The sequence below is a fragment of the Astatotilapia calliptera genome, chromosome 18 (assembly GCF_964374335.1).
Source record: "Astatotilapia calliptera chromosome 18, fAstCal68.1, whole genome shotgun sequence".
NCBI classification, from domain to species: Eukaryota; Metazoa; Chordata; class Actinopteri; order Cichliformes; family Cichlidae; genus Astatotilapia; species Astatotilapia calliptera.
In genome coordinates, this window is record NC_137439.1 from 30,814,344 (window position 1) to 30,841,917 (window position 27,574).

General features: G+C 42.1%; 2 protein-coding genes across 4 annotated transcripts in view; both read right to left on the reverse strand.

The window, feature by feature from the left end:
* Positions 1–13: 13 nt before the first annotated feature.
* On the reverse strand, positions 14–2,130 carry atpsckmt (fATP synthase c subunit lysine N-methyltransferase). The gene is made up of 4 exons (XM_026148699.2): positions 1,448–2,130; positions 625–762; positions 481–531; positions 14–390 (listed from the first exon to the last, which is right to left on the reverse strand). Exons 1-4 carry the CDS (start codon positions 1,721–1,723, stop codon positions 229–231), a joined length of 627 nt encoding a protein of 208 aa, XP_026004484.1. The 5' UTR covers positions 1,724–2,130; the 3' UTR covers positions 14–228.
* Positions 2,131–2,500: 370 nt separating this feature from the next.
* LOC113011395 (neuropilin and tolloid-like protein 1) overlaps positions 2,501–27,574 on the reverse strand; it is a 34,878-nt gene continuing 9,804 nt past the window's right edge. For 2 of the 3 annotated variants that reach the window (XM_080293208.1, XM_080293207.1), the window contains exons 5-10: positions 14,865–14,906; positions 12,881–13,008; positions 11,048–11,276; positions 10,514–10,627; positions 10,285–10,429; positions 2,501–3,635 (exon numbers count right to left, since the gene is read on the reverse strand). In XM_080293208.1, coding sequence (XP_080149334.1) covers positions 3,065–3,635; positions 10,285–10,429; positions 10,514–10,627; positions 11,048–11,276; positions 12,881–13,008; positions 14,865–14,906 — 1,229 coding nt within the window. In that variant the 3' untranslated portion in view covers positions 2,501–3,064. The remainder of the gene's footprint in view (positions 3,636–10,284; positions 10,430–10,513; positions 10,628–11,047; positions 11,277–12,880; positions 13,009–14,864; positions 14,907–27,574) is intronic. The other variant, XM_026150955.2, reaches the window with a different exon arrangement.

Genomic DNA, 27,574 nt, shown 5'->3' on the forward strand with positions numbered 1-27,574 from the left:
CAATAAACAGTAATACTCAATCATCATTTTTATTGTCATGGTCATTTCACATGGTCACACATTTCAAATGTACAGCACTGACCTTTCCTTTTTTCCTGTTTTTGTGGTTTTAAATGTTAAGAGATATATGCAACTATTTCCAGTTACAGTTAGTTTTATCAAAATTTTTACAAAAGTTTTTAAAATAATCTGAGAGTAGAATGGTGTTCTAGACTTGATTTTCTTATGTTACAGGTGTGATTTAAATGTCTTTGCATCATACACCCATACAGTGTCTATGCCCTCCCCCGCGGTACTTTCAGGAATCCACGTAGGGAAGGGGAAGCGACAGGTCACCACCTTGGCTGTGCTAGGCAGCTCGCTTGCCAATTTCAGCTCAAGCTTCTCCATCTGAAGATAAAAGCAGCAAACAAACATAATTAGCATGATGATTTGAACTCCACAAGTTTCTGCATTTTGGTGAGACACAGAGGTACTCACCATCTGAGGGACTCCAAAAATGACAACATTGGAGTATTGAGCAAAGCTGACCTAAGAAAGGAAAAAGGAAGTAACATGCTAAATGACTAACTTCATTACAGCAGATGTCTGTAAAACAAAGGTTTGTTTTCAGAAACCACTGACCTTCCACAAGTCTGAGATGTGAAATGAGGTGGAGCGGTAGACTCCCTCCCTCCAGGCCCTGTAGCGAGAGTACCACACCAACCAGGGGTTCAGCTCAAACCCTGACGCACGAAAACCATGTTTGGCTGCTGCAATCACCTGCAAGAAGCAAGGGGAAACAGTATAGCACACACACACACACACGTTTGTAAATCATGTTAGATTGGTTGCTACTGAAATTAAATTTTCACCCTTTAAGGCTGTTTGCAAAAACAGTTTCAATTTTTTTTTAACCCTCTGGCCTTCATGCGTGGTAACCTTCAAGCCTAACACTGCACTAGCCCTGGATTTTTTTAAGCCTAGCCCAGCTGTCATAAGACCAGGACTATTTCAAAACTGTATAAAGAACAGACGATATCAGGACAACAGTTATGACCTGACCTGAAGCTTAGGACAGGATGGCAAAAGGTGTAAGACACGATCCAAAGCACAAAAGTAAACCAACAACATAACAGTTGTTCAGCCACATGACATCCCAGATACTCATAAACTAAACAGTCTGTAGGGCGGAACTGGTCCCCTGTTCTCCTGAACAGCTACGGGACACACCTGCTGGAGCTTGTAGATAATAAAGCCTTAGCGATCACTAAGACATGATTGATCAGACATGATTTACGAGCTTTTTTTTGCTTTTTTTTTTAAAGTTTGATTATATTTTGTTAATCTATAACTGCGCCTTGCATAAAATCATGGTTTCTCTAAAGGCTTTCAATACCTTTTTATTTTTCTTGCAACTATAATTTTATAGTTCTTGAGGGGGCTCAGAGGGCAGAACAGTACTTACTATCCTTCCATCTCCGCTGCCTATGTCCACCAGGGTTCCCGACCTTGTCCTTAACGCCTTGAGGACGTTTTCCACCTGAGTCGTGGTGGCCGGGACAAACGGGAGGCAGACTTTCCTCAGGGCAGGGGCTACAAACGGAGCAGCCACTGCGTACAGAGCAACCAGCGACCCTCCCACTAAACCTGTTACGACGAGCCCAATGCGGCTCCTGCCCTTTCTGTCCCTGTTATCCTCATTAGGCTGTCCCGAGTCCAGCAGGAGCTCCTCTTGTGACATGACGCTAGTTTAACGCAACGTCTGCAATCGTTCACTCTACTCCATGAATGACAGCGGGGACTGTGTTTCAGCTAGCAAGCTCTTACTTATTCGACCTCAAGTTTTCATAAATGAAATTAAATATTGTTCGAACAAATTGCAAGTCTATGTTGTCCTTAGTTACGAAAAAAGAGATTATCATAGTTCAAAGTCCTGCTATTTATATGTTATTGTAACATGTAAGCATTGTAATACACGACCTGTGCAAGGCTATAATCGGCCCGAGTGGATAACAAAGAGGAACTACAAACCGTTCCTCCCCGCTTTCGTTCCCATTCAAGCTAGCTTTCATTATGTTTCGAGCGTGGTTAAAAATAAATAAATAAAATATATATATAAAAAATAACAAATAATAATAAACACCAATTTCCAATTGCAAACTTAAAAGTAACTAGATAATGAATGGTTACATTTCACTGTGGTTATACTTGTATAACTATGCATGTGACAAATATAGAACCTTGAACATTGAATATATTATGTGAGATATTTTATGAAAATCACTGATAAACTTTGTGTGAAATGCCAGAATTCTGTGAATAATGTTCTGGTGGCTAAACTCTGACATTTTTTTCAAATGTATATTTAAATTCAAATTCATTTGAATGTTTTTCATTTGTGATGAACTGACTTTTACACACACACACACACACACACACACACACACACACACACACACACACACACACACACACACACACACACACACACAGATTAATATGCTGTGCCATGGTCAAATTCAAGCAGAGGGTAAATATTTAATTCAGTAAATAAACATGAAATAAATCAGCCACAATATGACCTGACATACATGTAAATCGGATGATAAATAACACTTATAATTGCATTTTTCTTGCTTTGGTGTTGTAGGCATGTTCATCCATATAGGAAACACTTCAAACATCAAAACAATTAATGAATTATATTATTTTAAATATGATTTGATCTATGTGACATATTCTAGCCTAGAGTGAAAACATTAAACAAACAAGGAACCTAAAAAGGAAAAAATGGAACTGTGATCCAGCAAAATAGGCCTACTCATCCTTGGAACCATCTCTCATGAATTACATTGACATAGCAGTGTACCATTCAAGATAGCTCCTAAACTCTTTGGTTTTTGGGAATTACTATTAAAAAGACTTTTGGATTGCATTCTTGGAAATTACTTGGAATGTCTGAGAAAAAGGAACTCTACTGACCATATTAGGTAAAAACCTTTAAAAAAAAAAATTGGCCACCTCTATTTGCAATATTAATTTTTACTGCAATTTCATTTGGGACCTTTTGTTGTTCTTTTAATTAGAAGTCATTAGACAGTGTACGATGGACCGTGTGGTCAAGCCCTGATGGGCCATGGTGGATTGGATGATGGTACATGTGGTGCTGACTGGTGGTGGGACCATCATCCATCATTAAATCCTCCTCCTCCTCTGCCCTGTACCCTCCTGCAGCGTCCTGTGAGTAGCTGTGCTTCATCACCACAATGTTCCGTCGACTCGTCGGCGTGTTGTGGTGAGAGAGTCGGGGCGACTGCTGGTTCACCATCACTGGCTGCAACTGGGGCACAAGAGCACCCCCATCAGGTACAATGGTGGCGTCCCTCACGCTTAAGTTGCTGCGGCTACCGTGGACACTGCCCTGGTGAGAGCCACAGTGGTGGTCACGGATGCATTTGCTTTCGGAGCGTCTCAGCTTGTGGAACTTGTCAAAGTCCTCGGCCAGGGCAGGATCGGTCAGTTCACCAGAGGGGGCACGGCGCAGAGTACAGAGTTCATAGTGAGGAGGCTCAAAACCGGGGTCGAGGAGGGCAGGATCAAAATCATCTCTGTGGATCCAAAGAGGTAAAGAGAGTACATGCAGACATCCAGACCTACAGTTCCAGAGTACAGATACAATAAACGTTTAGGAATGTGCAACAGAAACTTTGAATGTAGCTACACAGACAATGATAAATGTGTATAAATTCCCATTAATGTGAATAAATTGTAAGATAAAAGTAGAAAGAACAAAATGCCAGCATGTGGTTTTTCAACATGCCTGGCTGCTCATGTGCAATTTGAAACTAAAGGTCTGAAATTCAAGCATTTATACATATGCACATTTCTAAACTGCAGTCAAAAAGCAAAAAAATTGAAAACCAGACAAATCCTTTCACGGACATCATCAATATCATGATACTGTAATGATCGTAGCATATCTATATATGTTTATTAGAACTTAATGAAACGTATTGCCTATAATCTGTCAAACGTATCTCTTATCAAGTCACTTTGAGCCGCAAACTGCTGTTACAATTGCTGTTACAAGGTAGGTGCTGCAATCTGTTATTTATCCAGGTAAAATTGTCACTGACAATAAAAATTACTTTTTCAACAGAGATATGGCCAAGATTGCAGCAGAAATTGCAACAAATGTAACATTAGAGTTCTATTAAAAGATATTAAGTTTCCATAAAGGACTGAATTGTTTATAATGTAGCAGGCACGTGCAGATGGGGGGGGGGGCTAGAGGGGCTTGAGCACCCGCCCCTTTCCTGATGGGTGCCCAAGGTGCCCTTTTGTTGAGGCTATATATATATATATATATATATATATATATATATATATATATATATATATATATATATATTAACGTGTGTGTGCGTGCGGAGTCCTGTCTGTGCCCCTCAACAATAATATTTAATAATATTTAACTATCAATCACAGTTTTGCTAAATAAAAGGATCTGGCTTGCATCAGTCACATGATCACATTTAACCAGTGATCGCCCTTGACGGCAGAACGCGCTGGTTACGAGCCGGGAACGAGCTCACAAAGAGCACGCGCATTTTTAGCGGTCCGGAGCTGTAGGAGAAACACAAATTAACTCAGAGACACAGACTGATGCGACAAAACCAGTAAGTAGGTGTACAGCGTACACTGTAGTGTATAGCACCCAGGAGTATTAGCTTATTACGTACACGTTGGTAAGCTGTCTTGTTGCAACTGACGAACTGAAACAAACGAGCGTGCTGTGTGTGCAACAACGCGACAAACATTACCTGTCCTTTTATTAACTGCACAAGTAGTGCTGGTCATAGCTGCTGGCTACCTGTGTCAGGCTGTCATGGGTCTGTACAGGGCTTTTCCTCCCTTTCTGGAGGCATTATATTTCACTAAAAAACGACCTAATATGCATGTCCACATAATTATGCATTATTATAATTATAATATATTAAAAACACACGCTGTATTCTAAGCACCAGCTGTCTGTTAGAATGTGATTTTTTCTCTCTCTCTGTTGGCAGAGGTATAAAAATGCGCAGGAAAATCTGACGTGCATGGCAAACTTCACTGACGATATTTAGGGAGGAATAAACTAGGGCTGCTCGATTATGGCAAAAATGATAATCACGATTATTTTCACTGAAATTGAGATCACGATTATTTGACGATATTTATTTAACCCTTTAAGATCTACCATAGAACCAAGTCCGCCAGAGCTTATAATATTTTTTTTACATGCTGTAGTGCCATTTGTGGGAGCATTTCAAGTTGCTATACATCAATACAACAGTTATAGCCCATATTTTAAAAATGTGTATGTATTAAGTCCATAGTAACTACATTAATTGCAAAAAAGTGCAATAAACTACAAAAAAATTGAAAATCGTTTTTGTTTTTTTTACATATATTTCTACTTGGAGAAATTTAAGAGGCTTATCCCTCAAAACTTTAAATACAAAAAAGTTGCAAAAAATAGTTTACAACAACAGGAAATTTATTTTGAGTGTCTTCATAGTTTTATTTTTGGAGATACAGCAATTTTTATATACACTGCAGGAAAAACAAAAAAACAATCCTATGATGCAAATTTGCAAAGAATGTGCATGTGCATCAAAATAAACTATTTCCAGCAGTGCAATTCGAGTTCTAAGGCCTACAAGTAAAAAACTACATTTTCCGCAAAAATGACGTCACTTGCGATAGTTCGTGTTGACGTCTTTTTCAATGTGGGAAGTGTTAAGAACAGCTGATCAGATCGGCAAAGCGTGTTTCTGGAATATTATGTTTTTGTTCCTGCAAGCGCTTTTTATGCAATTTTTGCAAAGCTATATGTGGAAGGAAACCGTGACCTAGGACAAGCTGATGGCATAAGATGTAAGTACAACTCCTCTGGTTTCATATGGAAAAAAATTTATTGTGCTAGCTTAGCGGTTCAGGTTCTACAGGGATTTAAAAATAGTTATACAAAACGAGCATGCTGCTCTGACCGGCTTTAAAGGGTTAACAATAACAATGTATTGAATAATGACTTTAAAAAATAATATAAAATAGTGTGCAAATACTGATAACAGTGCAAATGTTTGCAATAAAAGAAATAAATGAAAAATGTAAACTTTGCAGTGTTGCTCTGTGGTGCAGCTACGACACCATAGCAAAGTTTACACACTGTGTCTACTTGATCCATGTCTGACTCCGCGAACCCATAATGTTTCCACACCACTGAAGTTTTTTTTTTTTTTTACCTCTCTTTTCAACCAACGGCAGTCCACTCCTCTCCAAATAACTTCTGCTTAGCTTTCCGAGCTTCCCTCGGGTCCTCTTAATTGTTGTGACGCGTGTTCGAAATGCAGAGCAGTGCGCTTGATTTGCCACACGGAGCAGCGCGAGAGTAAAGCATGAGGGAGGGGCTAATAATCGGCTCAGTCATTTTTAATGATCGTTGAAAGCCCAGATCGTAATCATGATTAAAATTCGATTAATTGAGCAGCCCTAGAATAAACACACATCAAACATAAATGAACCATTTGCCTGTCTCCATAATTGAGAGCATTTTCTCTTCTTATGTCAACACTCTCTCTCTCTTTTTTTTTTTTTTTTTTTTTTTTTTTGCTTTTTCGGTCATGTTATGTTTACCTGTCAAAGGCTTGTTACAAACTATGAAACACATCTTGCAGACTTCTGGATGTTAGAAGAAAACTAATACTGCTCATGAAGGAGACTAAAGGCAGGAAGGTGTCCTTTAAAACTAAATATGTTAATAGGACCTCCCTATTTATATCATAGTTTATGATATAGCACGTGTATTTCAGTAATAGCCTGCTGAGGCCACTATACGTGCTGGCCTCATATCAAATGTGAAGGCAGACTGAGTCTATGTTTGACATTTTTTATATCTAATCTTCCTTTTCAAACATTTAAACAGCAGCGAGTCTGCAGCTGAGGGAATACAAACTCATATTGTCAGAACAGGTTTGCTCGTTTCTTGGATTCATTTGGTGATTTATTAAATGTATAACTGTTATTCTAATCTGCTGCTGAGTCTCTTACACTTTTCTTTATGCTGTATATTTTCACGTCTTTGGAATAGTTGGAAGTTAGATAGTCAGCTGGGAAACTTTGTGTTAACTCATGGAGCTGAGGATATCGTGGATATCGTGGATATGCTGACCTCGCTGCATGGTGTACAGAGCGAGGTCAGCATGATTAATATTCACAATAAAAATATTAGCCGAACATCATGAAGTCTGTATGTGTTTCATAGTGTCGAACAACCTTTGTACAGTTAAAGCCAGCAGTTACTACATGACGGAAACACCAACGTTATCTCTTCTATGTGTTTATACAGAGGTCACGCTGATTACTGAACAAAAACCCAAAGATCAGATGTTAAACAGATTTATTTGCTCTCTCTCCTCCTTAAACATGTTTTTAATGTTAGTTATAATTCAGAATTGGCGACTGAAACACGTAGGACACATAAGAACATCAGGAAATAAAACACAGATAAATATAACCTCAGTAAAAGAAGTCAGCGGGGGTTACTACAGCTGTGTACCGGGGCCTGCGCTTTGTTGGTGGGATTGCTTGCGAGGCGAGCGGGTCTATCCCACGCTTTGCCGTGAGACTGGGCAGACATCTCCGAAATCATCGAAACACTTTTGTAAAGAGGCTGTATCTTGACAAACCGACCAGACACATGAAGATTAAACCACTACATTCTCGGCTAAAAAAATATTAAAACGGTATTTGGTGACACACAAACAGGGTTTTTCAAAGCTCAGTTCTGTTAGCTTCCACAGACAATGGCCACCAGGCCAAAGCAATGGTTTTGACTCGATCAGCGTTAACCCCGCCCCCTGAGTTTGATGGGTGAGGCTGACAGATAAAATTATTTCATGATGAGAGCCAGGCGCCAGGACTGCCAAAATGAAATAAATAAATATATCATTAAATAATTAATTAAATGTGTCAATAATTAATTAAAATGTGAAATACATAAATAATTAATTAAATGTGTCAATAATTAATTAATTAAATGTGTCAATAATTAATTAATTACATGTGTCATAACTATTTATTTAATTAATTAATTCCAATTTTAATTAATTATTGACACATTTAATTAATTATTTAATGGTGTATTTAATTAATTCATTATGGCAGTCCTGGCGTTCCATACCAGAGTGGCCGATGGCGTGATATGGCAGCCTCGCTTCTGTCAGTCTGCCCCAACTGTAGCTGCCTCCACCAGTGTGTGAATGTGAGAGTGAATGAATAGTGGCATTGTAAAGCGCTTTGGGTGTCTTGAAAAGCGCTATATAAATGCAATCCATTATTATTATTTCATATTTATTACTTCCCCCTCCTCATTGCTTTATTATTGTAGCTCTAGTAATAAATAATTTAAAAAAAAAAGATTCTGGATCAGCACCATGATGCCCATAGTATATACAGTATTCTGAAGAAGGTCTAAAATGTCATTGTGTGTGCGTGCATGTGTTTGTTTTATTTAGATGGATTTTTAAAAAACACATTACTCATGATATAACATTGTCCAGACATGGCTGGCAAGGACATGAGGAGGAAACAGTAGGAGCTGTGTGAGGCTACTAAAGGCAGGGCTATAACATTTTTCTGTCATCATTTTATTTTAGATTAAGTGCAAGAGTTGTTAGGTGTGGATAATTAGATTATAGTTTATTGCAATAGCAAGTTGTGCCTTGTACTCAGATAGACAGCAAGTGGAGAGTGATATATGAAATGATGGGATGGAAGGAAGAAGAGAAGCAAAGAGTGAATCACAGGCAGAGCCTAAATTATTTCTCACAGTTTTTGTTGCCTTATGATTCCAAGCGCTGTCACCAATCTTTGCATTTTGTTATTATCTCATGACACTTGTTTAATCAGCTACCATCTCTCCTATGGACTTTTTAATGTCTACAGTCTCAGATCAACACAGCCCTGCCCTCCAGCACTATCCACAGCAACCCCTCAACAGCAACATTGTACCCATCAGGTAAAGCATCGGCTACGTTTGCTTTGCCTTGTTGCCCATATTAGATTTTTGATAAATGTGTGTTGTTGTTATTCAGCCTGGTTCAATGTGCCCCTTTTTAACTTTGAGCACCCACCCCTTTAAACCTCTCTGCACAGCCCTGTAATGTAGGTACAATAACACAGAGTCATAGAGACAAAGCAGGTTATTTCTTCATTTTATAACCTCTGTGGGAATCCAGCTGACTACAGTTTATTTAAGAATATAGGCAAAGGTGTTATGTGTAGAAAACATATAGAAACATCAGAAATCACTTTCTGGCAGAACACAGGTTTGTGAATTTACACCTAGCACGTAAATTGAGTGTAATATTTGCAAATACATATGCACGTTACATGTACATTTTAACAGCAACCAGAAGGTTTAAGTATGAATAACTGGCAGTTTTTATTTCCTATCTGGCGCGACTTCATAATTCTACACCATTAACTAAGGATGCAAGATGGTCACAACACATGGAAAAGAGTGGGGGAGTCTTCTTTTGGACATTTGGATGCGACCTCTGAAGTACTGTGATTGACAAAAAAGTCGACAATTCCTCAGAGATAAAGTATTGGCTTAACTTTTCAGTCATTTCCAATCTTCATTTTTATGTTTACAATTAAAAGCCCCTGTTATTGATATTAATGTGAGGGTTAAAATGTCTGACCTGTAACAGAATTTTGAAAGTCGTGCCCTTTACTCTTTTACAACTATGTAAATGTGCAGTTTTAAACACTGCTCAAATCAAGCGATTTTGGCTACTGAGTAAAGATAGATCAAGATCTACAAATTGATCAAATCGATAGTTAATGGTATATCTCAGTCCCAGCAAAGCACACATGAAGCAGCATCAGCATTTATTAGGAACTGGACACTTGCGATTTTGGGCTATATTCTGATGCACACAGGTGTTTTGTTTATTATTTAAAAATCTGTTCTTATAAAAACACATCACACATCTACCAAGACAAAATCTTTGTTTCACGTGTAAATACTTCTGAAATGTTCACTCTGAAAGGAAGTTTTGGATATGTGGAGGTCAAAAAGTACAGAGAAAGCTAATATTACCAAAAAATACCCGCGTACATGAACAGAGCCTTGATGTCTACAAAGTTCTATAGTTCTGAATGTTTTGGTTTATTTAACCACTAAAGTCTTTAATTCCCCTTGTTCTCTTTTTGACAATACTACTAAATAACAATTTACCGAGACTTTACCTGCGGATGATGTATTTCTTGCGAGGCTGTTTGACCTGGATGATGACAGAGATGATGAGCAGGATGACGACCAGACCACAGGTTACTCCAATGATAGTGAGGTTAGTGTTATCTAGCGTATCCAAGATGCTCGGTTTCCTCGTCTCTGGTTGAGGGGATGATACAGACAGAAATCACAGTCGTGTTTTGTGAAAACAGCATGTGGCTGGTGGTTGGAATTTCAACATACCTTTGCAGTGATTCTCATCCCATGGGTAAACACAGTTCTGGATGCCATTGCACACCAGAGTGTGATTTATGCACATGTTGCTATGGCAAAAGAAAGTGTCTCTCTCACACGGAGCTGAAACAAGACAGGCAGGAAAGATACGGCTGTAGCAATATGTTCTTCTTCAAAGTCAGACTTTAACTATACTCACTTTTGGCTCCATTTCTGCCTAAACAGGCAACATTAGCTATGGGCTTGCTAAGGAACAGCACCACTCCTTTCCCTAGAAGCCAACAGCCAACACAGATAGCGTTCTGCTAGCTGCTCCTCCCTGAGCCTCGTTCTGCCAGAGGTTTCTTCCTGTTAAACAGGAGTTTTTCCTTCCCACTGTTACCAAGTGCTTGCTCACTGGCAGATGATGTATAGATGTATATACTTCATAAACTGTTGCAATCCCCTGAACACTTGTTATCTAAATTCTACTCATTATTTAACATTTTCCAATAAATCTTGATCTTTAAAAGAAACAAATCTCAGGCAGACAGATTTACTCACGTTCATGGAAGGTTGTAAAGAGGATTTTGAATCTGCTCTTCCTGCTGCCCTCGTCTGCCCACAGTCTCACCACCCCCACAGAGGTAACCAGCATGACATCGTTGGCCACAGTGGAGCAGAACTTATTCTTTAAGTGCTCAACGGAACTGCTGCCGTCATAGATGCCAACAAAGTTACGCTTACACTCATTGGAGTTATGCATCTCATACTCAAGAAAACGCATGTAGATCTGTGAGGAGACAAAAGGATGAGAAGAAAGAGTGCTGTGAATGGACCAGAGTTTAATAACACTGGGACATCTTTATGTTTTTCTCCTTTCATTTTTTCATGACTTGAAGACCTTCTCTATTTATCACATAAAAATTCCTCGTTGAAATGGCTCAAATATCCAACAGTGACAAAAGAAATGTAGATGTGTAAATACTAACAGCAATATTATTTAACTGGCAAGATTTTGTTGACCTGCAGTCATTTATTGAGCTCTGAAAGGCTGACATCTTTGGACGTTTTGAAGATGGTTTTAAAAAATTCTACAGTGTTTGTCTGAAAACAACCAACTTCAACATCATTAAATGAGAACTGCTACAACAGTTTCACATCAGTCATTGCTGAGCAGAATACTGTAAAAATGTGATGTTCACATTATCAGAGATGGGCAGTAACGCGTAACGCGTTAAAAGTAATTAGATTACAGTAACGCGTAATGCGTTACTGTAATCTAATTACTTTTTTCAAGTAACGAGTAAAGTAAGGGATTACTATTGCAAAAACGGTAATTAGATTACCGTTACTTTCCCGTAGGAACGCTGCATTACTGCATTACTAAAACCGTGATTTTTTTTGCAAGAATGTCTCAAGACAGTGACGTAAGCGAGTGCGACGTGAGACAACAGCTGTCTGCAGATCAACAATGGATCATATATCGAGTGCGGGAGAGAGTATGAGCATGCAGCGTTTAAAGCGTGGAAGTACTGACCTTACTTTGAGTTTGATTCCATAAAAAGTGACAAAAACATTAGCGTCCGTTGTGCGTGGGAAGAAAACTTCTTTTTACTCCGAAAAAAACCCTAAACAAGCTCCGAGTGCGCAACGACGTAATGGGAAATTCAAAGAGAAACTCGCGGATTCTTCCACTGACTGCTGCGCCACACCTGCACCAGAGCACACCTCCGCCTACCCCACTCCTGCTTTACAGGTGAAAATAGAGCAACAGGACTGCTAGTCTTTGATTTTATTTACTTTCTGCTGTGTTTTTCTTGCATCTATTTGAAAGACTGAGTGTAAACACAAAAATATTTTATTTTATGTGCTGGAATGTGCAGAAAATAGGTTTAAATGTTAAACTAATTTCTTCAAGCCAGAGAATGGTGCATATAATTTAATTTTTGCTTGATGCATAAAGTTAAAAGATTAAAACTGATAAAACGAGTTTAAAAAAAAGAGACTTTTCCATTTGATTACATTTTGTATGATGGATTATGCAGAAAAAGTAGAATTGGGTTGACAGATCTATTGCTTTATTACCTATTCAGGTTGTAAATCGTGTTTTTAAAAGTAACTAAGTAATTAATTACTTTTGAAAATAAGTAATCAGTAAAGTAACGGGATTACTCTTTTGGGGAAGTAATCAGTAATTCGTTACTGATTACTTTTTTCAAGTAACTTGACCAACACTGCACATTATGTTACAGGTAGAACACCGGCCTACTGTCTCAACAAGCAGACAACCAATCAATTCCAGGTATCTGAAGTTTGTAGTAGAGTCAAATTCCATCTGTGATTAGCAGAGATTGTTTAAATAAGAAAGAAAGAAATGGCACACAGTATGCAGACCTTGGCTCTCGGTGGAGCCCTGATGTACCATCTGCAGTCCACGGCTTCAGTCTGCTGCGCCCGGCCTTCCTTAGCTATCTGCGTTGAATCTACGTAGCCTTCTGGACCATTCATCTCAAACTCACAAACTGTGGAGAGCAGCAGTTTTACAGTTAAAGCAATGCTGTTGTAACAATGAGGCCTGTTTCAGTTGTAGAGACAAGTTTTCTGTAGTACTTGACGCTTCATATGAAGATTTATGCAACCTCAAATGCTGCGTAAAATGTAAAATAAAATGGAATCCAGTGGTCTGCAAGCCTCATAAACTATAAATCAAATGCTTAAACTGAGAAAATACAATTTAAGAAAAAAGATCATTTTGAATTTTAATGCCAGCCACATGTCTCAAAAAAGTTGGGCATGCCATGTTTACTGTTGTGTAGCGTCCACTCTTCTTTTAACAACAGCCTGTTAACGTTGGAAACTGAGGAGACTAGAATGTTGCCTCATTCTTGTCTGATATAGGATTCTAGCTGTACTACAGTGCAGTGCCTTCTTTTTTGTGATTTTCATTCTATGATGTGCAAAATGTTTCCAACTGGTGTAAAGTCTGGACTATATGCAGGCCAGTTCAGTCCAGCAAAGTTATGCTGTTCTAATAGATGCAGTAGGTTTGGTATTGCCTTGGTAAAATGGTGTCTTTTTCCCTGAAAACACACTTTTCAACACTGATGATGCCTTTCTAGTAGATCTGCAAGCCCAGAGAAAATGGCAGTGTTTCTGGATCATATGGCTTCTTCTTTGCATCCTATAGCTCTAACCCGTGTTCATGGACGGCACACTGAACTGTGTTCATTGACAATGACTTCTGGAAGTGTTCCTGAGACCGGGCACTGATTTCCATGATAGATTCATGCTTTTTTTTTTTTTTTCACGATTTCCAGCCTTGTCCCCTTGTGCACAGAGATTCTTCCAGATTCTCTGAATATTTCGATTCACCCAATTAGCTGTAAAAGGCTTCTTTTTACCACCACTTACTTTTCTAGACCTCGTATATTTTCAGATATGCTGTTGCCATCAATTTCAAAATGAACTAATATGTTTCATAACGTAAAAGGTTTGTGAGGTTTATGTTTTTATTGACATTTTACATAGCATCCCATCCTTTGTGGAGTTGGGCTTGCCCTTGGCAATGTGAAAATGTTAAACAGCACTTTATCTCATCATCATCTCAGAATGTTAAAGACAAGATATCTTTGAATAGATAAATGTGCAAACATTTTTATTTTACATAGGCTAACTATGTGTCACCATGTCACTATGTGTTTCCCCTTTGACAGAAACGGTTCAAAACTGGTTGTGATGTCACAAATTAAGTTTCCAAATTCAAATTTTAGACTCTATTTAAATTTTTACATCTTGTAGCATCGAGTATGAAGGGTTTTCTAGTACTGTTATTAACACAATTCTGAGGAAAATAACATGTATGTGTGGAGCTGTACCTAAGTCAAAAATTTAAATACACCTCATTACATTTTTAGTTTTTTTAAAACTCCAACATTGGTTCTCATGGCAGATTGGGAAATTGATACATTAAGTTGGAAAGGTTAAAACTAGCAGTTAAAACCTCCATTACTGTATGCACATTCCAGTTTCCAGTAATCACTAGTAACACTGCAGTAATGCTAACTTAGGATTTTGTCTCCATATAACATTATAATCATACTTGCTAACCTCTAGCTCACAGATTTATGTACTGTGAGCTCAGACTAATGTGTAACAAAGTCACCATGTACAAACGTCTCAGTTATTAAAACATGACACATGTAATGTACTGCAGTTTTCCAGCAACATGACATCTTTCCTGCAGTATGTAAATTTGATTTAACAACTCGTTTCCTACTTTGATGTTAACACATATCAATTTAATCAAGCACTACACTGACTTTCTGCTTTGTGTCTAATATTATGTTGTATCATGATCACACACAAGTTTAATACTCACATGGTAGAGCTGGCAGTTCCCCAAGCCCTTTAAACTCGGGATCTGAAAGCAGAACATCGGTCTTGTAAGAGGCAAATAAATCTTTATAACATGATGTACTCCACGTACTGTATGTGATAAACACATGCATTTAAAATTGTGTACACATAAGGTGTTTAAAGATGTTTGTGTGGCAGATGTTCTGTGGACAATATCCCCAGATGTTTTGTGTCAAGGTGCCAGAGCTGTCATTGCAGAACAAGAAGGCTCACACAACATTTGCAGGTGGTCTTATTGTCGTGGATGATTGGTGTATAATATTTAAATACATTTGCATGTGTTCAGTAAATGCAGTACAGTTGGAAGAAATGTCGAAACATGCAGACGCGTGACAAACTAACCAATACAGGCAATAGCCTGGGTGACTCTGTTTAATCAGTGGGTCCATTTTACTCACATGGTTTTTCGCCACTTGTTCCCTAAAGACGTAAGAGTCACTGCTAATGAATGCAAAGTTTTTCTCAGTGATAACCTTTCTCCTAAATTTTTATCTAACATTTCTATCCTTACTGGAGTGATTACTCACAGGATGAAAACACACCCATTCATAGGGCACAAGGGTTCACTGTATGGTGTGATTGATGCAGATGATAATGATGTGAATCATTAGCCATGTCTCAACTGAACATCTAGGGAAGATTTTTTGGCCAGACTATCCGTTAGACCCTCGACCATCATCGTCAAAAAACCAAATGCAAGAGTGCTGTATCTGTTTAACAGAGTTCCAGAGAATAGGAGAATCATTGGGTGCACATGCTGACAAAAAGGAGCAGGGTAGAACTAAGAAGAGATTAGCAATGATGTGACCATGGACCATGAAATGTTGTTTAATTATGCATCTTGCACTGATCACAGACAAAAATAATTAATAGCAACACAAAGTGGCTACATACCTAGTAAATTGACAACCAAAGGGAGGGAGGAATACCATTGGCTGACAATAGCCAGGATTAGGACAGAAATGTTCCCACCTGACCACTTCAAATTCAGCTGATTTCATTTCTTTCTATTTTTTTGAACAATAAACTTTGTCTAGTTAATGAAGGCTTACAAAATCTTTATAGAATAAACACCTTGATAGTCCAAAATACAACAGTTTGGTGCTTTTTCAATTCAATTCAATTTTATTTATATAGCGCCAAATCACAACAAAAGTTGCCTCAAGCGCTTCATAGATACAGAGAAAAACCCAACAATCATATGACCCCCTATGAGCAAGCACTTTGGCGACAGTGGGAAGGAAAAACTCCCTTTTAACAGGAAGAAACCTCCGGCAGAACCAGGCTCAGGGAGGGGCGGGGCCATCTGCTGCGACCGGTTGGGGTGAGAGAAGGAAGACAGGATAAAAGACATGCCGTGGAAGAGAGACAGAGGTTAATAACAGATATGATTCAATGCAGAGAGGTCTATTAACACATAGTGAGTGAGAAAGGTGACTGGAAAGGAAAAACTCAATGCATCATGGGAATCCCCCGGCAGCCTACGTCTATTGCAGCATAACTAAGGGAGGATTCAGGGTCACCTGGTCCAGCCCTAACTATATGCTTTAGCAAAAAGGAAAGTATTAAGCCTAATCTTAAAAGTAGAGATAGTGTCTGTCTCCTGAATCCAAACTGAAAGCTGGTTCCACAGAAGAGGGGCCTGAAAACTGAAGGCTCTCCCTCCCATTCTACTTTTAAACACTCTAGGAACAACAAGTAGTTCTGCAGAGCGAGAGCGAAGTGCTCTAATAGGGTGATATGGTACTACAAGGTTGTCAATGGAAAATTGTACTTAGTAGTCAGTATAATATTTTAATGATATAAGTTTGCATATGGTAGAATACTGCATGTAATCACTTGTGTTTAGAAGTATATAGTTGGTGGCATATTGAAAGAATGTCTCATCCTAGGAGGTCTGTAACATTCCAGGGTGTTCTGGCGTTCACCCCCACATCCTAGGAGTATGGGAGAGGTCGTACCTTGTCTTATTGTTTTACGGTAGGATTAACGTAGCTACGTCAGTTTTAGTCTAAGTGCTTGTGGCGGAGGCGTGGCTCCGGGCGCAGCTGCCGGGGAGGAGTGGAGCAGAAGGCTCAACAGGGCGGCGCTGCGAGGCCGGTAAGAACAGCTGATGGTGTTTATGTACTAATGATGGTCTCCCTCCGCTGTGTTTATAGTGAGACGGGGAGGAGCGGCGAGAGATCAGGTGGGCTCGTGAGCTGTCAGGCTGTGCGACTGAGTCAGCTGTGTAAACAAACAAATAAATGTGGAATTTGGCAGTACATACCTGCGTGTGCGTGTGTTTGTGCCTGGTGTATTCCACAAGTGGTGCCGAAACCCAGGACAGTGCCGGTGGGGAAATGTCCGACCCACAGGCCGCGCCACCCGCCCAGCCCCTGCAATTCTTGGCGCAGATGCTGGCGGAGATGGCGGCGATGAGCCGGGATCAGGCGGCCGACCAGCGTGCCCACCTGGTCGCGCTGCGGGAGCAGACGGACCGACAGACACAAGTTCTGGAGCGGCTGGTCGGGGCCGCTGCCACGCCGAAGCCCTCGCCACTGTCGGTGACGGTGCCCCGGATGGGGGACGGGGACGACCCACAGATTTTTCTGGAGACCTTCCGTGCCACGGCGGAGGCGTGCCAATGGCCGCGGGAGGAGTGGGCTCCGCGGCTGCTCCCCCTGCTGTCTGGGGAGGCACAAACAGCGGCCCTGAGTCTGCCTCCGGCGTCCAGGAGCAGCTTCCCGGATGTGAGCCGGGCGGTGGTGGACAGGCTGGGGCTCACCGCCGAAGACCATCGCCGGGGGTTCCGGGCCTGTCGGCTGGCTACATCGGACCGACCATTCGCCTGGGCCCGACAGCTGCGCGACGCGGCGGTGCGCTGGCTGCAGCCGGGAACATCGGAGGGCGAGACGAAGCTGGTGGACAAGGTGGTGCTGGAGCAGTTCACGGAGGGATTGCCAGCGGAGACGGCGAGATGGGTCCGGTGCCACCGGCCCGCAAGCTTGGAGGTAGCGGTGACGCTGGCGGAGGACCACCTTGCCGCTGGAGCAGGGGAGTCCGGGGACGCCGGACGGAGGCCGAACAAACAGGCCCCAGTGCCGGCCCTGAGGCGCTGTGTGCCGGCACCAGGGCAGGCAGCGCGGCTGCCGGCGCTGAGCCCCACTAACCCTTTCGCGGCGATGGTGCCGTCCAGGGGAACCGAGCCGAGTGGAGCCGCCCCCGAGCCACGGAGGGCAGCACAAACGCCGGGGCCGGAGTGTTGGAAGTGCGGGCAGCCGGGACACCTGAGGAGGGATTGTCCGCTTATGGAAGTGGGGCAGGTGTTCCGCGTTGCTGGCGCCCCAGAACCCTCCCCCGGTCCAGGAGGGACATACAGTATTCCGGTAAGGACTCGAGGGGGTATACGCCAAGCGTTGGTGGACACGGGCTGCACACAGACCCTCGTGCACCAAGGCTTGGTTCGCCCCGGGGCATTATTGGAGGCCGAGTGGGTGGAGGTGAGGTGTGTTCATGGTGATGTACCCCATAGTGCCGCTGCTGCTAAAATACAAGGGCCATACACATAGGGTAACGGCGGCGGTTAGCCCGCGCCTGTCGCACCCCCTGATTCTGGGTACCAATTGGCCGGGGTTTCATCAGCTACTGGGGCAGTACGCGGGGGTGCGATCACGACCGGAAGCGGGGTGTAGCGTGTGCGCGGCATTCAGCGGTGACGCGGGGTCGTCCGACACCGACTCCAGGGGGGAGGAGCCGGCGGGTCCCTCACGGGACGTCCCGCCGGCCCCGGAAGTGTCCCCCATGGGTGATTTCCCACTGGAGCAGTCTCGTGACAGCACCCTACGCTCAGCCTTTGACCAAGTGATGGCTATTGATGGTCACGTGGTGCGCCCTGAGGCCGCGCAGACCTACCCGCGTTTCATCTTATTAAATGACCGATTACATCGAGTGAGTCGTGACACTCAGACTGAGGAAACACACACCCAGTTGTTGGTGCCGCAGGGCCGCCGGGAAACGCTTTTCCAGGCGGCCCACTATAACCCCATGGCAGGGCATATGGGCTACGAGAAAACTCTGGAGCGAATAACGGCCCGATTTTATTGGCCTGGCATCCGAGTGGATGTGCGCCGCTGGTGCGCGTCCTGCCCGGACTGCCAACTTGTTAACCAGCCGGCCATACCGAGAGCGCCTCTGCGCCCTCTCCCCCTCGTTGAGGTCCCGTTTGAGCGCATCGGCATGGACCTCATCGGGCCGTTTCACCGGAGTGCACGCGGTTACCGCTTTGTGTTAGTCCTGGTGGATTACGCAACGCGGTACCCGGAAGCAGTTCCGCTGCGCACCATCTCGGCTAAGAGTGTGGCGCAGGCACTGTTTCAGGTCATCTCCCGAGTCGGAATCCCGAAAGAGATACTGACTGACCAGGGCACGTCGTTTATGTCTCGTACACTGCGGGAACTGTATGAATTACTGGGCATTAAATCTATTCGGACCAGCGTCTACCACCCTCAGACTGACGGGCTGGTGGAGCGGCTGAATAAGACCTTAAAGTCCATGATTCGGAAGTTCATTAATGAGGATGAACGCAATTGGGATCACTGGCTAGACCCTCTGTTATTCGCAGTGCGGGAGGTGCCCCAGGCCTCCACGGGATTTTCTCCCTTTGAACTGCTGTTCGGCAGGAGGCCACGTGGGGTGCTCGACCTGATTAAAGAAAGCTGGGAGGACGGTCCGAGCCCCGCCAAAAATGAGATACAGTACGTGTTGGACCTGAGAGCAAAACTCCACACTTTGGGGCGGTTGTCACGGGAGACTTTGCTCCAGGCTCAGCAGCGTCAGCAACGCCTGTATAACAGAGGGGCTAGACTCAGGCAATTTTCACCGGGAGATAGAGTGCTTGTGTTACTCCCTTCTTCCAGCTCGAAGTTGCTCGCCAAGTGGCAAGGTCCCTTTGTGGTCACACGGCGTGTCGGGGACGTGGACTATGAGGTCGCTCGGTCGGACAGGGGAGGAGCCACGCAGATTTATCACCTCAATCTCCTTAAAGCGTGGAGAGAGGTTGAAACCGCATCTCTGGTGAGCCTGGTGAAGGAGAGAGATGAGTTGGGGCCTGAGGTGCCAAATTCTATCATTCCCGCCTCCCTCCCTTGTGATGGCCATCTCACACAGGCCCAGAGAGCGGACGTTGTCGCGTTGCAACAGTGCTTTGCGGACGTGTTCTCCCCCCTGCCCGGCCGGACGTCCCTCATCGAGCACCATTTTGTGACGCAGCCCGGCGTGACGGTGCGTTCACGGCCCTACAGGCTCCCGGAGCATAAGCGAAAAATCGTGCAGAGGGAATTGGCGGAAATGCTGAGGATGGGAGTAATAGAAGAGTCGCACAGCGCCTGGTGTAGCCCCATCGTTCTGGTGGCGAAGAAGGATGGGTCTATACGGTTCTGTGTTGACTATCGCAGGGTGAACGAAGTGTCACGCTTTGATGTAAATGTATTGAGTTTTGCTTCCCTTGGGTCTCGTGTCAGATTTCTCACAGCTGTGTGTGTGTGTGTGTTGTTAGATTCTTCCCAGTTTAGGTTTTGTACAGTTTTCTGGTCAGCAATAAAAGCTGCCATTTTGAGTTCAGTTCTGTTTCCAGTGAGTTCATGTTTGGGTCCAATTCCTGCCTGCACACAGCTGGATCATGACACTGAGATTGTATTTTTTATTTCCTAGACTTAAGCCAACCCTTTGAGCCACTGATATTTAGGGGTCAGATTGATTGTTCATGGCTTGACCCACATATATTTTGTCAGGGCTTAAGGCTCTTCATTTTGTTTTGTTTTTTTGACAAATAAAGGTCAACCTCTATTCTGTAATACACGAGATATGTGCACCAATTTTGTCAAGAAAAACAGATTAAACAAAATCTCTGAGCTTCAGTCGTTGGATAAAGTAAGCGCAAAATAACACAGACTAAAAATGACAACGTTAAAGATATACTGCAAAATAAAATAAAAACACGGCTGGCCTAAACTTACGTAATCTATGTGCCAGTTCATTTCCTCTGCCCTTATTTAAACCCACCATCCCCCCTCTACAAAAAGAAACCCTGATGCTCCTCATCAAAAACAGAGAAACACATTTAGCACGAGGAAGGGAGCAGACAGATATTTTGTTCTAAACCTTTGTGCTGATGAATCTACTCGCTAGGTGGATTATAAATTCTGACGTACCAGCTTAGTTGTTGAGGTCAGATTAGACTCCAGCAAAAATAAAACAAACGGCTTATTTTCCAAGCATAAATTCTCATTTTTTCCATTATTTTTCCATAACCTTTGGTCAGGGGTTGTGATGTAGGAAGACCAGGTGATGGACACAACTCAGCCTCAAATACACAAGGACTCTCATTAATTCTCTCATGTTTCTAACCTATTTCCTCTCCAAGCTCAGCCAGATTAATCATGTTCATTCCTGTGTGTTTGGGTGTGTTTGTGCGTTTGTGATGCAACAATACCTTACCAGGGGTTTTACGCCTAATGTAAGACGGAAAAAAGGGGAATACAAAGCCTGTTTTATGAAAATTACTTGTATATTCATCTCATTCAGCGAAAATGAGTGAAAACGTTTGCAGAAATATTTATGTGCATATATCTACAGGAATGGCAGAATTATTAGGCAAATGAGTATTTTGTCCACATCATCCTCTTCATGCATGTTGTCTTACTCCAAGCTGTATAGGCTCGAAAGCCTACTACCAATTAAGCATATTAGGTGATGTGCATCTCTGTAATGAGAAGGGGTGTGGTCTAATGACATCAACACCCTATATCAGGTGTGCATAATTATTAGGCAACGTCCTTTCCTTTGGCAAAATGGGTCAAAAGAAGGACTTGACAGGCTCAGAAAAGTCAAAAATAGGGAGATATCTTGCAGAGGGATGCAGCAGTCTCAAACTTGCAAAGCTTCTGAAGCGTGATCATCGAACAATCAAGCGTTTCATTCAAGATAGCCAACAGGGTCGCCAGAAGTGTGTGGAAAAACCAAGGCGCCAAATAACTGCCCATGAACTGAGAAAAGTCAAGCATGCTGCTGCCAAGATGCCACTTGCCACCAGTTTGGCCATATTTCAGAGCTGCAACATCACTGGAGTGCCCAAAAGCACAAGGTGTGCAATACTCAGAGACATGGCCAAGGTAAGAAAGGCTGAAAGACGACCACCACTGAACAAGACACACAAGCTGAAACGTCAAGACTGGGCCAAGAAATATCTCAAGACTGATTTTCCTAAGGTTTTATGGACTGATGAAATGAGAGTGAGTCTTGATGGGCCAGATGGATGGGCCCGTGGCTGGATTGGTAAAGGGCAGAGAGCTCCAGTCCGACTCAGACGCCAGCAAGGTGGAGGTGGAGTACTGGTTTGGGCTGGTATCATCAAAGATGAGCTTGTGGGGCTTATTCGGGTTGAGGATGGAGTCAAGCTCAACTCCCAATCCTACTGCCAGTTTCTGGAAGACACCTTCTTCAAGCAGTGGTACAGGAAGAAGTCTGCATCCTTCAAGAAAAACATGATTGTCATGCAGGACAATGCTCCATCACACGCGTCCAAGTACTCCACAGCGTGGCTGGCAAGAAAGGGAATAAAAGAAGAAAAACTAATGACATGGCCTCCTTGTTCACCTGATCTGAACCCCATTGAGAACCTGTGGTCCATCATCAAATGTGAGATTTACAAGGAGGGAAAACAGTACACCTCTCTGAACAGTGTCTGGGAGGCTGTGGTTGCTGCTGCACGCAATGTTGATGGTGAACAGATCAAAACACTGACAGAATCCATGGATGGCAGGCTTTTGAGTGTCCTTGCAAAGAAAGGTGGCTATATTGGTCGCTGATTCGTTTTTGTTTTTTTGTTTTTGAATGTCAGAAACGTATATTTGTGAATGTGGAGATGTTATATTGGTGTCACTGGTAAAAATAAATAATTGAAATGGGTATATATTTGTTTTTTGTTAAGTTGCCTAATAATTATGCACAGTAATAGTCACCTGCACACACAGATATCCCCCTAAAATAGCTAAAACTAAAAACAAACTAAAAACTACTTCCAAAAACATTCAGCTTTGATATTAATGAGTTTTTTGGGTTCATTGAGAACATGGTTGTTGTTCAATAATAAAATTATTCCTCAAAAATACAACTTGCCTAATAATTCTGCACTCCCTGTATATGTGACTGTGTATATTTAGTTAGTTAAACTGTGGCACTGCTTTGTTACACAAACACATCACAGATCATAGACTGTATATTAAGATGGACACAGCCACTCTGACATCATCAATTAGTTTACAAAGACTATTGTGAAACATCAGCATTGTGCAGCATTTTTGGCCATCTCTGCTTTAGCTTTTGTTTCTTTCTTTCTTTGCTTGTTTTTGTACCACAACTGACCAGATTAAGTCATGAAGGTGAAGTGCTAAGTTATTAGCTAAAGCTTAGTTAGCAAAGCATCCACAGACTGAGTGCAAAAAACACAGAGCGACAGAGCTAATCAGCCATTAATAACATACAAATTAATTGCTATATAGTACAATATAAACATGGAAATGTACTGCATGGGCTTTTGCACTGTCCACTTCCTGCTGTGACAAAACAAATTTCCCACGTGTGGGACTAATAAAGGTTATCTTATCTTATCTTATCTTATCTTTAGTGAAGCTAACTAGTGTCCATCAATAATTTTATTAACCAAAAACTTGTGCATTATCAATAAATACTTGACCAAAAACCACCTTGTGGCCATAATATGCTTAAATAGAAATGACTCTAGAGTCAGTCTAGAGTGTGCACTCTTGTTAAATATTCTTTGCAAGCTTGGGTGCATAAGGATGAATTTATTCTCTCCTGCCAACCCCGACGGGTGGAATTAGATGGGAGATTAACATTTGGTATTAAGGACTCATTACATTTGATGTAAACACACAGAAAACAGCTTCTCCTGATCTGCTAATAATGCAAAACATCTTCTTAAAGGGACAATATATGTTAGGAGGCTGTTTGGAAAAAAAGTGCTTCAGTGTACAAAATATATATCCAAATCACCCTAATTAGCTGTAAAAACTGAAAGGGCATGTATATTATCTGAAAAATGCGGAATAGCTAATATTGCTAATGACATGCACATTTGGCAAACAAATTGTGGCAAACAATTTTGGAAAAAACAAAGAAAGAAGAAGAAGAAGCAGAAGAAGAGAGTCGAAAAGTGGAACATTCCTTTGTGGAATAAAAAGAATTATGTACTGAGACGCAATCAAATTAAAAAAGAAAAAGGAAAGATGGATAGATGACAAACAGACAAAGAGATGCAGATTAGGCTTTGCCCCGTCAGTGTAGGTGGCCTATAAAATCTGCAGTTAATAAAGCATCTGTCTCGGACTCCCTTAAGCTGCTGCTGCGGCTCAGCGCTGACAAGCTGTATTCCCCTGAAGACAAGCTTTCATTAACTGTCCTGTGGGAATGACTGCGGGAACAAGCCCTTCTGCGTGCGTGTGTGCACGAGTGCATACGCGTGCATTTCCCTCCTCGTCTCTTGTTAGCTGCAGCTGGTGTGCCTGCACTGCAAATGGAAATGTGAGCACATTCCCAGCAGCATTCTGCCAGACTACTATTAAAATTGCAACACAATGCAACTTTTTTGACATCGTGCTGTCAATTAGCACGAGGGTGTGGTGTATATTTTTTCGCATCCTTTAATGCAATCTGGGGATATAAAAAAAAGCTTCTGATGAGTTGAACTTGCAATTTAAGTGCACTGAAAAATACAAGCATTGATTTATTTTAACTGCACTCTCAATGACCAGGCAAACAAAAAGGTGGGGGTCAGAAGGGGTAAAAGAGGTGGCTTACTATGCTTTGGGTAGACAACAATGCCAAAGTCACAGCAGTGAAGACTGAGAGCGTGCCAAGGAAAGGAGACACAGGCTTAGAGCTGTGGTGATATTCTGAACAGCCAGCAGCCGCGACAGATGGAGCTACAGCCAGTATGATGTAAGAACAGCAAGATGGCAGAACTCAGGACAAAGTCTGAAAGACACGTTCTCCACTATTTTGTCATGCTCTCCAAAGAGGGTGAGTTCTGTTATAGGTTATTTAGTGAGTCTCCTTATTCACCGTTCGATCAGCTGCATAGAAACTCGCTTCACTTCACTCATCAGTTTCTTATGCTTTTATAAGAAACACACAGAACTACAGGCAAAGGTCAACACTTAGTTTGGATAAAACCAGCCTATTAAAGTGGCTCCAGAGCTAAAAACAGCATGTCTTTTGTCCAGTCTCCCTCATCTCACCCCCAACCAATTGCAGCAGATGGCTCTCTGATAGTGGTGGGCGGATCGATCCAAATATCGATAGTATCGATCCCAAGTCGGTATCGGATCGATACTAGCCTGGTTAGATCGATTCTTTACTTTGAGTTCTGCTTGTTTGCTTATGCTGTGCTTTTGGCAAAAACGAAACAGCCAGGTCGCTGGACTCGCCGCTCCTGTGTCAGCGGAGAGCAGGCACACTTTGCCCCCCTCTCTTATGTTTCGGTGTTGCGCTGACACGTCACGTGACTTAGACACTTTGAGGGCTATTAAGTTGTTTACATATTAATTATATTTATACCAATTGTTTTTATTGTTGAGAATTTTAATTGTAATTTTTGTATTATAGTTTACCAACAGTATTTGTTTTAATTTGTTTACTGGTTTGCGTGCACTTAAGATTAACAACAACAAAAAAAAGATCACCACCACGGCAGACCCGATGGCATTTTCATTTATTTATTCTTACAATAATCACACGGTTGCTGTAACAGTACATTCAACGGCTGCAGCTCTCCCGCTGGCAGCCGTACACATCACCACCACCAAACCTGCAGCGGCATCGCAGAACACGCCCTGCCACATACCCCCATCGCCCGCTTCACCCCACCCCGCGAGCAGGCGAGGGAATCGGCTGGACCATCGGTGCCCCATGCCCCAAGTGTCCACTCTAGCAGTCGCCCGCGCTTCCAGCGGAAGCCTGGGAGCTGGCCTGATGGCCACCCATATGGCAAGCAGCGGCAGCGCAGCAGGAGTGGAAGTGAGCCGGGGCTCAGAGGCAGCTGGGCAGACTGGGCAGATGGAGGTGCGCCAGGTGCTTGGGGGTCCTGCCTGTTTTAGAGAGGAGCGATGCTTCAAAGGATAGTTGCAGATTTCTGTCAGAATCTGCAGATTATACAGTACAAATAAAATGTTCACGTTGTCTTCCCAACAGTTTCACTAACATCTACACTGGATGGCCAGGAAGCGTTCACGATGTCTTCTCCGGCACTGATAATTGGCGTCTGTCTTGTGTCAGTGACGTAAAAGATGGATTTAATGCGACATGACCGTTCAAACAGCAGTCGCTTTCTAAAACATCAGATGCTGTAAAAGGACCAAACTTCAGCCAGGAGAACAACTGAGATAATCCATCCACAATACGAGGTTAGTCATTCATATACTGCTGCATGGGCTGGGCTGTAGTTACATCCTAAGGTTTTAAAAACTGAGCTTAAATAAATGATTAGCGGTAATAAAAGCCGAGGGAGGTCAACAGTGATCACTGACAGTTTTAGGAGCTTTTTGAGATTAAATAGAAGAAAATACATAAAATTAAACATGTTAACAACACAAAAGCCATATTAAACGCAGACTACTTTAGACCCGGAAGTAGGATTCCTCACGTCATCACTTAACAATCGGATATCAATCATTCTTATTTTACCTTTCAAAATAATGACCCTTTCAAATTGACCATATATCGGTGTGCGTTTTCAATGGCTTCAGAAAGCTATAAAATGGAAAATTGCTGTTTCCACAGAATAATTACTATCTATATTGACAAGTATTCCATCCCACAGTGATACCAGGTTAATCTCAAGTCACTATGATTTTGCCTTTCAAAATAAGAGCCATTTCAAATGACACATACGGGAAATAATCTTTCAATGAATTCTGATTTCTCTAAAAAGACAAATTCTTGTTTCCACAGGAGAATTTCAATCTGGGTCAAGAGTATGCAAACCCACAATGATACCATATCAATATCAAGTCAGTCTGATTTTGCCTTCCAAATTAATGGCTTGTTGAAATTGCCCATTTAAGACCTCTTTTAACAATTTCAGAATGCTCTAAAAATGAAAATTGCTGTTTCCACAGGATAATTTTACTTTAGATCAACAGTATACAACCCCACAGTGACACCATATCAATATCAAGTCAGTCTGATTTTGCCTTTTTAAATTAATGGCCTGTTGAATTTACCCATTTAAGACCTAACTTTCAGTGGTTTCAGAATGCTCTAAAAAGGAAATTTTCTGTTTCCACAGGGTAATTCCACTTTAGATCAACAGTGTCCAACCCCACAGTGATACCATATCAATATCAAATCAGTCTAATATTGCTTTCCAAAATAAAAGGCTTTTCAAATTGCCCATATATGACCTACCCTTGGAGCGAATTCAAAATGCTCTAAAATGGAAAATTTCTGCTTCCACAGGATAATTCCACTTTAGATCAACAGTATACAACCCCACAGTGATACCATATCAATATCAAGTCATCCTGAGTTTGCCTTCCAAAATAAAAGCAGTTTCAAATTGCCCAGAAGCGCCAGGGGAAACGTGCTGGTATTAGGAACCGACTGAGACAGCAG

Bases quoted from the DNA above. Each gene is read 5' to 3' on its own strand.
- atpsckmt (XM_026148699.2), bottom strand. From the start codon at position 1,723: ATGTCACAAGAGGAGCTCCTGCTGGACTCGGGACAGCCTAATGAGGAT. The intron at 763-1,447 runs GTAAGTACTGTT...TGCTTCTTGCAG, and splicing joins GCAGCGGAGATGGAAGGATA to GTGATTGCAGCAGCCAAACA. The intron at 391-480 runs GTGAGTACCTCT...TTTTATCTTCAG, and splicing joins TTTTTGGAGTCCCTCAGATG to ATGGAGAAGCTTGAGCTGAA.